This window comes from Arachis ipaensis, chromosome B03 (assembly GCF_000816755.2).
Source record: "Arachis ipaensis cultivar K30076 chromosome B03, Araip1.1, whole genome shotgun sequence".
NCBI classification, from domain to species: domain Eukaryota; kingdom Viridiplantae; phylum Streptophyta; class Magnoliopsida; order Fabales; family Fabaceae; genus Arachis; species Arachis ipaensis.
In genome coordinates this window covers 121,917,556-121,932,361 of record NC_029787.2, presented here as the reverse complement: position 1 = coordinate 121,932,361, position 14,806 = coordinate 121,917,556, and the positions used below count along the sequence as shown (strand labels likewise).

The 14,806-nt window shown below is 32.8% G+C and overlaps 1 protein-coding gene across 1 annotated transcript; it reads right to left on the bottom strand.

Moving 5' to 3' along the window:
• LOC107631287 (AT-hook motif nuclear-localized protein 15) lies at positions 12,254-14,003 on the bottom strand. The gene is made up of 2 exons (XM_016334686.2): positions 13,612-14,003; positions 12,254-13,548 (listed from the first exon to the last, which is right to left on the bottom strand). The coding sequence occupies exon 2, from the start codon at positions 13,510-13,512 to the stop codon at positions 12,535-12,537; it is 978 nt and encodes a 325-aa protein (XP_016190172.1). The 5' UTR covers positions 13,513-13,548; positions 13,612-14,003; the 3' UTR covers positions 12,254-12,534.

The window sequence follows — 14,806 nt, the reverse complement described above, 5'->3', positions numbered from 1 at the left end:
TGGCTTCTTTCCATTTTGGCCAATCATTTCTTTGTCGACATTCTTCAACTGATCTTGGCTCAAGATCCTTACTTTCATGCATGATATTCAATGCCACATTATATGCAAATATTTCATTGACAATTGTCTTATTTCGGTCCCATTTCTCTCCTGTAAAGACATAATTTATCGAGATCTCGTCATTTTCACAATTTTCAGGTACCTGAACGTCTTATGGCGTTATATCAGAATTTTGGACAACTGCAGGTGTCTTTACTATGTCTTTTTCAACAGAAATATTATTTACCTCTTTTCTCTTTCGAGGATTTTTGTCTTTGGAACCGACAGGCCTTCCACGCTTCTGGCGTGTATTTGCTTCAGTGGCTATTTGTCCTACTGGGACATCAATTCGAATTAGGGCATTTTCTGCCCTACCACGCTTCTGGCATGAATTTGCTTCAGTGGCTACTTGTCCTACTGGGACATCAATTCGAATTGGGGCATTTTTCGCTGGTATATAAGATTTGGTAATCCTCTTTGTATCGGAAAATGCATTAGGCAATTCATTTGCTATTCTTTGCAAATGTATAATCTTTTGAACTTCTAGTTCACATTGCCCTGATCGAGGATCTAAATGCACACATATTAAACTATTCCATCATTGATCAAATGACCAATATTTCCTTTAGGATCCCCAAAGAAATCAGATACATCATAATGAGTGGTGGAGTTCTCAGCATCATTTGAAACAAAATTTGTTTGCTTTCCTTTGTCGTTCTTTTTCAAAGATGCCTGGTAAAGATCGACTAGGTGCCTTGGGGTACGACAGGTACGAGACCAATGGCCCTTTCCACCACAGCGGAAACACTTCTCCTCAGTTGATTTATTCTGCCTGATATTCCTTTCTTTATCCCACTTCTGGTGAGATCCTCTCTTTTGAACATAATTCTCTTTCCTTCCATAATTTTTCTTATTATTAAAACCTTGCCATTTACCTCTTCTAGGGTAATTTGCCACATTTACTTCAGGAAATGGGGCAGCGCCAACTGGGCGCGCTTCATGATTTTTTAATAACAACTCATTGTTGCGTTCAGCAACAAGAAGGCAAGAAATTAACTCAGAATATTTTTTAAACCCTTTCTCTCGATACTGCTGCTGCAGGAGCACATTCGAGGCATGGAAGGTTGAGAAAGTTTTCTCCAACATATCATGATCAGTTATTTTTTCCCCACACAATTTCATTCGTGAGGTGATTCGAAACATTGCAGAATTATATTCATTTATAGATTTAAAATCTTGTAAACGCAAATGCGTCCATTCATATCGGGCTTAAGGAAGTATTACCGTTTTCTGATGATTATATCTTTCTTCAAGGTTTTTCCAAAGATCTGCAGGATCTTTTAATGTAAGATATTCATTTTTCAATCCTTCGTCAAGATGACGACAAAGAAAAATCATGGCTTTGACTTTATCCTTCTGGGATGCATTATTTTCAGCCTTAATGGTATCTCCAAGATTCATTGAATCAAGATGGATTTCAGCATCTAATATCCATGATAAATAATTGTTTCCAGATATATCAAGAGCATTGAATTAAAGATGAGAGAGTTTCGACATAATGAAAAATTTGTTACCTGAGTCTTCCTAAAAATTTGATCAGAGTCTCGTGCTGATAACGTGTTGTAAAATAAAAGATATATATAAAATAAAGATGTATAAATAGAAGACTCTAAAATTAAAATAATTAGCTCAATAATAAATTATAGATATATAATAATATTATATGTTGTAATGTATATATATATACAAAGATAGAAAGGAGTATAAAAAGTAAAGAGAGAGAGAATTGCATAAATATATATATAAAGATAGAAAGGAGTATAAAAAGTAGAGAGAGAGATAATAGTATTTGTTTATAGTAAGAAAAAGAAAGAGAATATTATTATATTGCTGTTGTTTTTGTATGTACGAATATAAAACAACATTCTGCTATTTATAATGGTAACATACTTTACTTTTTCAACATTTCTTTAATGCCATTTACCATTGAGAAGCTGAGCCGCTCAGACATTAATGGGCATCCAACTCAGCTTTTATACTTATCACAACAAAATCAATCTATTATTAATTCAATCAATCATTTCTTTATATACAGAATTGGTGGCTTAACTAACTCTATACTTTATTTTAATTAATTATCATAACTAACTTAATTCTTTAACTGACTTGTTAATTTAACCATGATTACATGTAATACATGCTATAGCTAAGACGTATGATGCACGGACACTGACACGAACACAAGATACGACACGACACAAGACACGCTGACACGCAAATTTTAAAATCTTATAAGACACAGGGACACGCATACATATAAAATATAAATTATTTTTTAGATAAATCGTAATGATATTTTGATATTTTATTGATATTAAAATATAAATAAATTTTTATAATTATTTTTAATATCTTATTTTAATTATATCAAGTATTTAAAATATTTTTTGTTTTAATAAATAATAATATATACTATATCTAAATTTATTTCAAGAATATATGTTAAGAATAAGACTGGACACGCTGACACATGATGATATTTAGGTGTGTCCAAGCGTGTCCGGAGAATAATTTTTTACTTTTTATTAAGACACAGTTGAATACAGCTGACACGTGTGTCGGACGAGTGTCGGTGAGTATCGGTGAGTATCGTGTCCAAAATATGTCCGATACGTGGACACGATAACTCAGCGAAGCGTCCGTGTTTCATAGGCTAAGACGCTTCTATTCATGCGAACTTTTATTTTACAGCATGAAACTTTTAGAACTTTAATAATTAAAGAATGAAGTATTAAATTCTTGAGACTCTTTTAATTTCATTTGAATCTTGAACTCTTTTCAAAAGACTCAAGGGTATATTTAGTTTGCATTTCTATTTTTTATATTTTATTTTAAATGTTTTTTGCTCTTAAAATTTTTTAAGAAAAAATAAAATTTTATTTTCTATTTTTATCTTCTATTTACTAAAAAAACCGCCATAGTTTAGAGTTTGTTTAATGTACAAAGGCCCATATCTATAACCACTCCGTCCCTCACTCCTAAACATACATCCCTTGACCCAAAAAGAAAAACAAAAAAAAACACACATCCAAATCCAATAATACAAAGCATTTCTTTGTCATTCCATTATTCATCATCCAAACAAAATCTAGAGGTAGGCAGAGTTTATTTTCCACACAATCTTGGTTATAATTTTTTTTTCTATTTATTTTATTTTTATCTAAACAATATAAAAAAATTATTTTTTTTTTATTTTTTTCTCTCATCTTCTTTTCTTTCATTTTCTATTTTACATCCAAACAAAGTGTAAACATTTTCAGAAGATCATAACTCTGTAAAGGTAACGTGAAAAAACTTTCGCTTTTCACGATGGTTATTATTTTAACTAGCCATGCGATGAAATGTAAATGTTAACAATCCTAATGAATACAAAGCCCAACATGACTAGAATAACGTACTAAGAAGGTTAATAAAGCATTATTTATTTACATCTCTTTATTTTATATCTATTTCCTCTTCCTTATTTATTTATTTTACAACACGTTATCAGTACGAGACTCTGATCAAAATTTAGGAAAACTCAAGGTAATAAATTTTTATTATGTCGAAACTCTCTCGTTTTAAATTTAATACTCTTGATATATCTGAAAACAACTACTTATCATGGATACTATATACTAAAATCCATCTTAATTCAATGGATCTTAGAGATACCATTAAGGTTGAAAATAATACATCCTAGAAGGATAAAGCCAAAGCCATGATCTTCCTTCGTCGGCATCTTGACAAAGGATTGAAAAATGAATATCTCACACTAAAAGATCCTGCAGATCTGTGGAAAAATCTTGAAGAAATGTATAATTATCAAAAGACAGTGATACTTCCTCAAGCTCGATGTGAGTGGACGCACTTGCGTCTACAGGATTTTTTTTTTTTTATTGAGTGCGTCTACATGATTTTAAATACATAAATGAATACAATTCAACAATGTTCTTAATTACCTCACGAATGAAATTATGTGGGAAAAAGATAATTGATAATGACATGTTAGAGAAAACTTTCTCAACCTTCCATACCTCGAATGTGCTCCTGCAGCATCAGTATCGAGAAAAAGAATTTAAAAAATATTCTAAGTTAATTTCTTGCCTTCTTGTTGCTGAACGCAACAATAAGTTGCTTTTAAAAAATCATGAAACGCGACAAACTAGCGCCGCCCCATTTCCTGAAACAAATGCGACAAATCATAACCCCAGAAAAGGTAAATGGTGAGGTTTTGATAACAAGAAAAATTATGTTTATAAGAAAAGATCTCACCAGAAGTGGGATAAAGAAAGAAACAATGGATAAAATAAATCAACAGAGGATAAATATTTTCATTGTGGTGGAAAGGACCATTGATCGCGTACCTGTCGTACCCCGATGCACCTAGTTAATCCTTATCAAGCATCCTTGAAAAAAGATGACAAAGGAAAGGAGATTAATTTTGTGATATTGCTAAAAATTACACCACTCATTATGAAGTGTCTGCTTTTTTTTGAGGATTCCGAAGAAAATATTGGTCATTTGATCAATGATGGAATAGTTTAATATATGGGTTTATTAAGTACTCATGTAAATAAATAATGTAAGAAACTTCCTGTTAAGTTTTATTTTTTATGCATTTGAATTTCAAATATGATGTATATAAATAATATTTAATAAAATATTTATGTTTATGAATTTTAAAATTACTAAATGTACCAAATTCTAAAATAATAATAATAAAATTTTTAGTATATGATACTATGTACGGTATTTCTTAAAAAAACAATCAAGAAATTTACTCTGCATATACTTCAACACATTTTATTATTATTATTATTTGTCTTTGAAGAAAATGACAAGGACATATAATGAAGATGTTTGCCCTGCAGATAGTGCAAGTTCGCATACCATTCTCAAAGTAATATATATTTTACTCATCTTGTGCCAAAAGAAGAATATGTTAATATTATTATTGGCTAAGATAATGTGATAGAAGGCTCCGGAAGAGCTTTAATTTTATTATCCAGAGGAACAAATTCATAATAAATAATGTACTATTGTCTACCAAGTCTCTAAGAAACTTGTTGAGTTTTAAAGATATTCGCCAGAATGGATATCATATTGAAACAATGAATGAGGAAAATCATGAGTACTTATGTATCACAACTCATGATTCAAATAAAAATGTTATATTAAAAAAGTTACTCTCACTTTCATCTGGGTTATATTACACTAAAATTAGTGCAATTGAATCACATGCCATTGTAAACCCGAAGTTTACTAGCCCAAATGAATTTATAATTTGGCATGACCAATTGAGTCATCCGGGAACAACCATCATGTGGAGAATTATTGAAAACCCCTATAGACATTCACTAAAGAACCAGAAGATTTTTAAATCTAATGAATTTTGTTATGCCGCATGTTCTTAAGGAAAACTAATTTTAAGGCCATCACTAGTGAAGATTGGATTTGAGTCTCCTAAATTCCTAAAAAGGATTCAAGGCAATATATGTGGACCTATTCATCCACCATGTGAATCTTTTAGATATTTTATGGTCCTAATAGACGCATCTTCGAGATAGTCACATGTGTGCTTATTGTCTTCTCGCAACCTGACGTTTGCGAGATTACTTGCTCAAATTATTCGATTAAAAGTACAGTTTTCAGAAAATCCAATCAAAGCAATTCATCTTGATAATGCTGTTGAATTTACTTCCCAAGCCTTTGATGCTTATTGTATGACTAACGGAATAAACGTTGAACATCCAGTAGCTCATGTTCACGCACAAAATGGGTTAGCAGAAACATTTATTAAACGCCTCCAGTTAATTGCTAGACCCTTGCTTATGAAAACAAATCTCTCAACCTCAGTTTGGGACATGCTATTTTACATGTCGCAGCACTCATTCGTTTGAGACCAACAAGTTACTATCAATTTTCTACTCTGAAATGAGCTTTTGGCCAACAGTTAAATGTTTTTCACTTAAGAATATTCAGGTGTGCGATATATGTTCCCATTGCACCACATTCTCGCACCAAAATGGGACCAAAAAAATTGGGAATATATGTTGGATATGATTCTCCCTTTATAATGAGGTATCTTGAGATACAAATTGAAGATGTATTTAAAGCCCGATTTGTATATTGTCATTTTGATGAATCAAAATTTTTAACATTAGGGGGAGAGAATAAGCTTCCTGAAAAGGAACTTAATTGATGCATTTAGATCCTCGATCAGAACAATGTGAATTAGAAGTTCAAAAGATTATACATTTGTAAAGAATAACAAATGAATTTTCTGATGCATTTTATGATACGAAAAGAATTAGTAAATCCTATATACCAGTTGAAAATGTCCCAATTCAAATTGATGTTTCAATTGGACAAGTGGCCACTGAAACAAATTCATGGCAGAAGCGTAGTAGACATGCCAGAAGCGTGGCAGGGCGGAAAATGTCCCAATTCGAATTGATGTCCCAGTAGGACAAATAGACACTGAAGCAAATACACGCCAGAAGCATGGCAGGCCTGTCGGTTCCAAAGATAAAAATTCTCGAAAGCGAAAAAAGGTAAATACTATTCCTGTTGAAAAAGACATAGTAGAAATACCTGCAGTTGTCCAAAATTCTGATATAGTTTTAACGCTAGAAGACGTACAGATACCTGAAAATTTTGAAAATGATGAGATCTCGATAAACTATGTTTTTACAGGAGAAAAATAGGACCAAAATAAGACGATTGTCAATGAAATATTTGCATATAATGTGTTATTAAATATCATGCATGAAAGTAAGGATCTTGAGCCAAGAACAGTCGAAGAATGTCGACAAATGAATGATTGGACAAAATGGAAAGAAGCTATGAAGGCTGAATTAGACTCACTTGTAAAATGTGAAATCTTTGGACCTGTAATCCGTACACCAAAAGATGTAAAACCTATTGGATACAGATGGATATTTGTGAGAAAATGAAATGATAAAAATGAAGTTGTACGCCACAAAGCTCGACTTGTGCCACAAGATTTTTCACAAAGGCCCGGTATAGATTATAAAGAAACATATTCCCTTGTAGTGGATGCAATAATATTGTGTTATTTGGTCAATTTATCCGCATACCATAAACTACATATGCATTTAATGGATGTGGTAACAACCTACTTATACGGATCATTAGATCGTGATATCTATATGAAAGTCCGTGAAGAATTAAAGGTATCTAAATCATCCAATGAATATTCACAAGGGTTATACTCAATCAAATTGCAAAGATCTTTATATGGTTTAAAGCAATCTGGACGAATGTGGTATAATTGTCTTATTGAGTATTTGGCCAAAAACGAATTTAAGAATGATGATATCTGCCCATGTGTTTTCATAGAGAAATCTGCATCTGGATTCATTATAATTACTGTGTATGTTGATGATTTAAATATCATTGGAACCTCTAAAGAAATTTCACAATTATAAAAGCTCTAAAAGAAGAGTTTGAGATGAAAGATCTTGGAAAGACTAAATTTTATCTCGATCTGCAGATCGAGCATATAAAAAATGGGATCTTTATTCATCAAACAACATATACAGAAAAGATCTTGAAAAGATTTTATATAGATAAGTCACATCCATTAAGTACCCTAATGATCGTAAAGTCTTTGGATGTGGAAAATGATCAATTCCGTCCTAAAGAAGAAAACGAAGATATATCATTAGGTGACTAATGTATCTTGCTAATAATACACGACCTGATATATTATTTGCTATGAATTTATTAGCAAGGTATAGTTCCTTTCCAACCAGAAGATATTAGAATGGAATCAAACATTGTTTCGATATTTTCATGGAACAATTGATATGGGATTGTTCTATCCATATGAATCCAAGTTACAATTAGTTGACTATGCAAATGCAGGATACTTGTCTGATCCACATAAAGGAAGATCTCAAACAATATACCTATTCACATATGGTGATACAGTTATATCATGGAGGTCCACAAAACAGACGATAGCAGCAACATCCTATAATCATGCTGAAATACTAGCGATACATGAAGCAAGTCGCGAGTGTTTTTGGCTCAGGAGTTTGGTTCAATATATTCTGTCATTATGTGGACTGATTGACCATAAGATAGCTCCAACTGTTATGTTTGAAGATAATACAGCATGCATTCCGCAACTTAAAAGTAGATACCTCAAAGGTGATAGAACAAAGCATATTTCTCCCAAATTCTTCTTCACTCATGATCTTCAAAATCAAGGAACAATTGATGTCTAACCGATCCAATCAAGCGATAATCTGGCAGACTTATATATTTACAAAGTCACTTCCAAAATTCTCCTTTGAAAAATTGGTACATCAGATTAGGATGCACGGATTTGGAGATATTAAATGATGTATGACAAGAGGGAGAGACTGTACTCTTTTTTCCTTGGTCAGATTTTTTTTCCCATTGGATTTTTCTTGACAAGGTTTTCAATGAGACAGTCTCCATCACAAAGGATATTGTACTCTTTTTCCTTCACTAAAGTTTTCTCCCATTAGATTTTTCTTTAGTAAGGTTTTAACGAGACATAATCCTAAATAGACATTCAAGAGGAAGTGTTTTGATAACAATGGATGTTTATTAGGTAGCGTTTGTTTTGAGGTACTAGGATAGAGACTGGGAGATTGAGACTCAGTATCATGTTTGTTGGCTTAGAGACTGGTACTAAAATTTCTGTCTCTGTCTCTAAAATTTTAGTATTTCAGTACCTCCAAAAAGTGGAGATACAAAGGATTGAAATTTTTAGAGACAGAGATGAAAACTTTAATAACATTTTATACCTAAAATACTCTCATTTCAATTAATTAATTTCAATTTTATCCTTTATACAAATTAAATTAGAGCTTCATTTTTGTTTCAATTTTGTCTTCCACTTTACACCAAATAGAATATTAAGATGTATTTCAGTCTATGTCTCTTAGTCTCTGTCTTTCGATCTCTATCTTTTAGTCCCTTTCTATCCACCAAATACTACCTTAATGTGGGCGGATGAGTTTTTCAATATTAAAAGATTTAATTTTTCAATACAAATTGAAAATTAATAAAATTTGAATATTTAAACTTTTACATATATAAATAAAGAATAAAGTCTCAGACAACATACACACNNNNTATATACGATACTATATATATATTATTTCTATTATATTGAGATATTAATTGTGGTAAATATTAATAATAGAGTTATTTATTTCCATCTCTTTATTTTATATCTATTTCTTTTATTTATTTATTTATTTTACAACATAAATAACTTTTTTTACACTTTATTCTAAGATAAATCACATCACAAGCAGCAAGAAATAATTAACGACATGAAATAGAATCAACAAAAGTTAATTGAAATAAATTTATCATCAATTTTGCTAATAAGGGACATTATGATTGAACGAAAGTTTTTAAAATTTCTAAGATTGGCGAGGTTCCAAGAGTCAAGACCGAACTTATGGAATTAAAGATTTAAAGTTTCAATCTAAATTCAACTCCGATAATAAAATACTTTTTTGTAATTTATTATTTTAAACTAATTAATTACTAAAAAAATTCTACCTATACAACCGGTTAACCGGTTTTTGACCAAAAACAATTTCTTTTGACCAATTTACTATCAAGCTTGAATTGAGGGCTTGTTTAGGTAAATTTTAAAAAAAAAATATTTTTTAGTTATCTATTTTTTAAAAATTTGATGAAAAAATAAAAATAATTTTATATTTGAATATCTTATATAAAAAATTTTTTTTATTTATAAATTATATTTGAATATAACAATATAAAAATATATTTTTGTTTATTTATTACATAAAAAATATTTTTTTTAAAAAAATCTTTTAAAAAAATATAAATTACAATTTCTCAAAATATTTTTTTATTTTTTTAATATTTTTATTTTTATTACTAAATATTTGTTAAACACACTAAACAAAATATCTTTTCTACTGAAAAATATATTTTTTTATTAAGATAATGAAGCCCAAACAAGCCTGAATCAATCTAATAGCTAAGTTCCTATTCATCAAGTTGAACCAATTGGGTCAATCTGGTTATCAAAACCATGTCAAAGTGTCCATAAAGCCCTAACAATATTCGACACATATTCAATCAAAATAAACAAAATATGCAAAATAAAGTAGAAATTCACATGTAATTTTCATGTGAAGTTAATAACAGACAAAATAAAAATTTAGACATTTAATCAAACAAATCAAATTATCCGACGGTTCATAACTATCAATTTCATATAAGCATATCTGCATGTAAATCTTTACCTTCAAATAAACTAATCTTCTCATAATAATTAAAAAAATCATCTAACTTAATTCATCTGTACTTTTTGTTTATCATTGTATTCCCTCACTCAAATACCACAAATTTACATCCCCAACAACATAACTACACAATTTTACGATATATACATAGAATAAGACAATAGCATAAGAAAATACTGTATATTAAAGAAATATAGGTGAAGTATACTACTGAATTACTGAGACGAAATGTCCTTCTGTCATCTGAAAAGCTTTACCTGTCAGTCTGATATATAATATAAGTTTCAAGAGTATCCATTTAGATAAGATACTCATCTCCAGTGCCATACTATATTACTATGTTATAAATAGTGTCTCTAATATGTCTACATCAGTTTTCGTGTTAAAAAAAATGTTTATTGCATTCCAAAAAGAAATAACAAAAGAAAATATACAGCCACAAATGGTACTTTGGAAGGTGAGTGATAGTGTATGCAATGCATATGAGACAATAAACTTAATGAAATTCAATAAGAACCATATATAGATATATATACATTACCCTAGCTAAGAAATTAAACTAGTTCTGGTCTGCTTACATTTGGCTAAAGAAACAAACATCAAACCAAATATATATTTCTTTCATGAAGCATAATTAATTTCTTATACTTTCACGGTTGATCATTTATCCCTCTATTAATTTCTTTCTTTTTAACCTTTTGCTTTAAAGAGAAGCATTATCTAAGGCAAGTGGGAAAATAATGTAGTACTATATTGCTTAGTTGGCCTTTGGCTTTATTTATACATTAGTCATTAGACTAACCTAACCCCAACAAGAATTGCTAGTTTACAAGAATTTTGGTTTCCTTATCTCTGCTTTCTCCTCTACTTTGATAGCTACTACTAACAAAAATCCAAGGCTACAATCACAGATAATTGAAAGTTGACCCATATACCTCAGCATTGATAATATCTTATGCTTATATACATTCTACTACAATATAATATACAGAAAATCTGAAGGAATCACAACAACCTAAAGGAGAAGAGAAGCCTAGTAAGTGATTGAAATGCATCACCCGAAAAAAAAACCCACAATTTTTTGCAATCAATAGACATGCATGTCTTGGTTCTACTATTTCCTAATAAAAGTTTACTGGACATTCAGTTTGTTCACCGAAATACACAAAAGGGAAAACAAGGATCCAAGTAGTACAAGGGAAACTGCACCTTAGTACATTCTTGTACTATGCTTCAGCCACACCAGTGATGGGATACTTATAGAAGCGGCCTAGTCAAACTATCAAAATTTCCTAGATTTCAACGTTACCCAAAACAAACTAAAAATGAGCATATTGTATACGGAACAATATTGATTGACCACCTTTAATTTGATCCAATCTTCATCGATATAAGGATCAAATTCTTCATGTCTATAACTAGTTATGCCACAGTAAAACAAGAGTGGTTCAAACTATGGTCCAAAATTCAGTGCCGACTTCAAATCTAAGAGGTGTCCGATTCCTGCATAATATAGTTGAGATTACCCAGCTGGATCTCTAAATGGAGCTGGGAAAGGTTCATGATCTGACCCTACCATATATATGATTCGTCTCTTGAAACAAGAGGAAAATAATAAACAATAAGAACTAGCTAGGCTAGTTATTTCAAGAGAATTGAATGGCGAGTGTCCAACACATAATTAATACTTGCAGCAAGTAGTACCCATGCAATCAAATGAGGAAACAAGGGAGGAGTCAAAACAATTAACAAACAAAGTACACTTACCACATAGAATAGAATATAGGAGGAGCGGTAGGAGCCACCAATTAATCTTATTCCCTTCACGGTTACCATTCTCACCTACACAATCATAACTCAACTCTTCCACCACAAGAGATATATTGAAAGAAAAAGGGAATTGAAGATAGCAGGTGCAGAAAAAGAGTACAAATAAAAACATATCTGAAAATTAAATTACTACTGGCGAGTTCCTTTGAAGCAAAGCAAAATATTGAACTAACAAAAGAAAAAGCTAAGGTTCCTCATCATCCTAACTACCTTGCTAAGAAAGAAAGAAAACCGTCACTGCACAAAAGTACAACAAACAAGTCAGTTATTATGATGAAAGAGATATATCACAACAACATTTCACTTCATTTCATCCCATTCCGTTGTCGTCCCTTTAGAAAGATGGAGGCTGCGGAGGACGAGGCGGTGGAGGTCCCCAGAAAACATCATGTGCTGCCAATTGACCATTGTGCATCAAATTCGGTGGCAAATTGTACATTCCCACAGAACCACCACCCTCACCCAAACCACCACCTTGAGAAGAAGAACCTCCTCCACTGCCACCACCAGCAGCAGCAGCACCGCCACCGCCACCACTCACTCCTCCTGAATGTTGCTGCTGCACTTGCATTTCTTCTTCAACTTGTTCATCTTCGACAAGCGGTAACCGTTCATAAGTAGCATTGGCAAAGGTTGCGGCAATCACCATTACAGGGCCCGAAGCCACCAAGGAACCCACAACAGTTCCGCCAACCACCTGCCCCTGACCGCCGGACAGGTAAACGGTGAGTCCGGTGGCCCCGGGAGGAGAAGGAGCGGGCAGGAAAGCGCCGTTGAGTGAGAGTATCTCGAACCTTCCATGGAGAGTGATGACGCCACCGGGAGCAGCGGGTTGGCGGAGCGTGACGTTTGCAACAATGCCGCTTCCACTGAGGACCGACACACCTCGATGGCGGCGGTTGGCGAAGGTGGCGATACTTTCAGCGACGTCGGAGCCGCTGCTGATCTCAAGAACATGACTGCGGAGTGCGTTGGGGCTCTCTTTGGTAATGACAACTGGGGGTTTAGGCTTGTTCTTAGATCCCGGAGGCCTGCCACGTGGCCTTTTTCCGCTGGTTCCTGGTCCACTTGCCGGGTCTGCAGGGTTGTTGTCGTCTCCTCTTGCTCCAGCAGCGGCACCGGTGTCTCTGCTCTCGTCTTCTTCGGTGTTGGGGTTGGTGTTACTATTGCTGCTGTTTGTTGGAGTGTTGTTGTTGTTGGTGGGAGTGTCGAGGAACTCCTGTTCTCTTCTCAGGTGCACTGATGGGGACGCTGAGATTGAGTCGGTTGCCCTCATAGCCACATTATTCCCAGCCCACCATCGATTCGCCATGTTCAAGTTTAATTTAAAGAAAAAGAAGTTGGAAAGAAAGAAAGAAAGAAAGAAAACGAAAGATTGAGATCTGTATTATCGGATAGAGAAGAGAAAAGAGAACCTTATCCAAGTGGCAGGGCCTTATCTGGGAACCGACCAAGAGAGATTTGCATGTAAACCCTAATTAAACACATATAGGAAGGAGGTGCAGCCGGTGTTGAGGATTTGAGGAGAAGAAGTGATGAAAGGTGGTGCGTGGTGTTTGTGTAGAAAAAGAAAGTAAGGCGGGTTGCTGCGTTCAATGTTTTCAACTTCCCAAGCAAGCAGAGCCCCATCCACTTGTGTCACCTACTCACTACCCACCTGAATCATCATGATCAATGCCTCCTTCCCACACCCACACCTCCCCATCACTCTTCGCCCCAACTATTCACACTAATTTCCAAATGCAATCAACAACAATACGGACAATTTCACACTTCTTACTTCTAATCCATCTTTTTCAATACTTTCTTTTTTAATCCCAACCTCAAATAATTCCTCTTTTTTTTAATTAGCTTAAACATATATCTTTTATTATTAACAACTCATCTAATAATTTCAACCGTCAAACAAGACAGCAGAAACTTTTCAAACACTAATATTTTTTCTCTTTTTTTATTTCACTAGTCAAAACATTTACTTTCTTAATTAATTGTATATTCATCGTAAAAATCTGATTTCAAATACATATATATTTTGAAATAATATGACTTATAACTTTTTATATTGAATTATATTATTATTTCAAAAAATTTCAATTAATATCCTCGTATTGGGAGAGAATAGGGGGCATGGAAGGGTATCCACTTCTATCGAGTGGCGTTGCCATGTCTGGTAAACCGTAAACCCATTAAATTTAAGAGATAAGTGGTGGACACAGCTGCACAAGTTTTAATATTTTGAGAATATTTTGGTGTCTACAAAATTTTTGTTTAATTTACTTAAAAATAAAGAAAGTAAAATGCGATTCACCTTTTAAACTTTAAATCTTGCGATAAATATCAAGTACCATAAAAAGACTTTATATTATTGCTCTCCCAATTTCAAGGTCTCGTGATCAATAGTACTAGTTAAGAAAGGAGAAAGTCCTTACTACTCTAACTAGTTAATAAATTCATTGATGCTGAAACAAAAGTGGTTATGCTTTGGAGCATTCGAAAATGAAAATTAAAATTAGCCATGGTATTGGTTGTGGCAGGGATTGATAATGGCTCGAGCAGCTCGTGGCGAGGATCCACGGACAATGTCATGGATGTATATTTATCCAATT

What these genes read in the sequence shown, in the direction of transcription:
- LOC107631287 (XM_016334686.2), bottom strand. Translation starts at nt 13,512, where the DNA reads ATGGCGAATCGATGGTGGGCTGGGAATAATGTGGCTATGAGGGCAACC.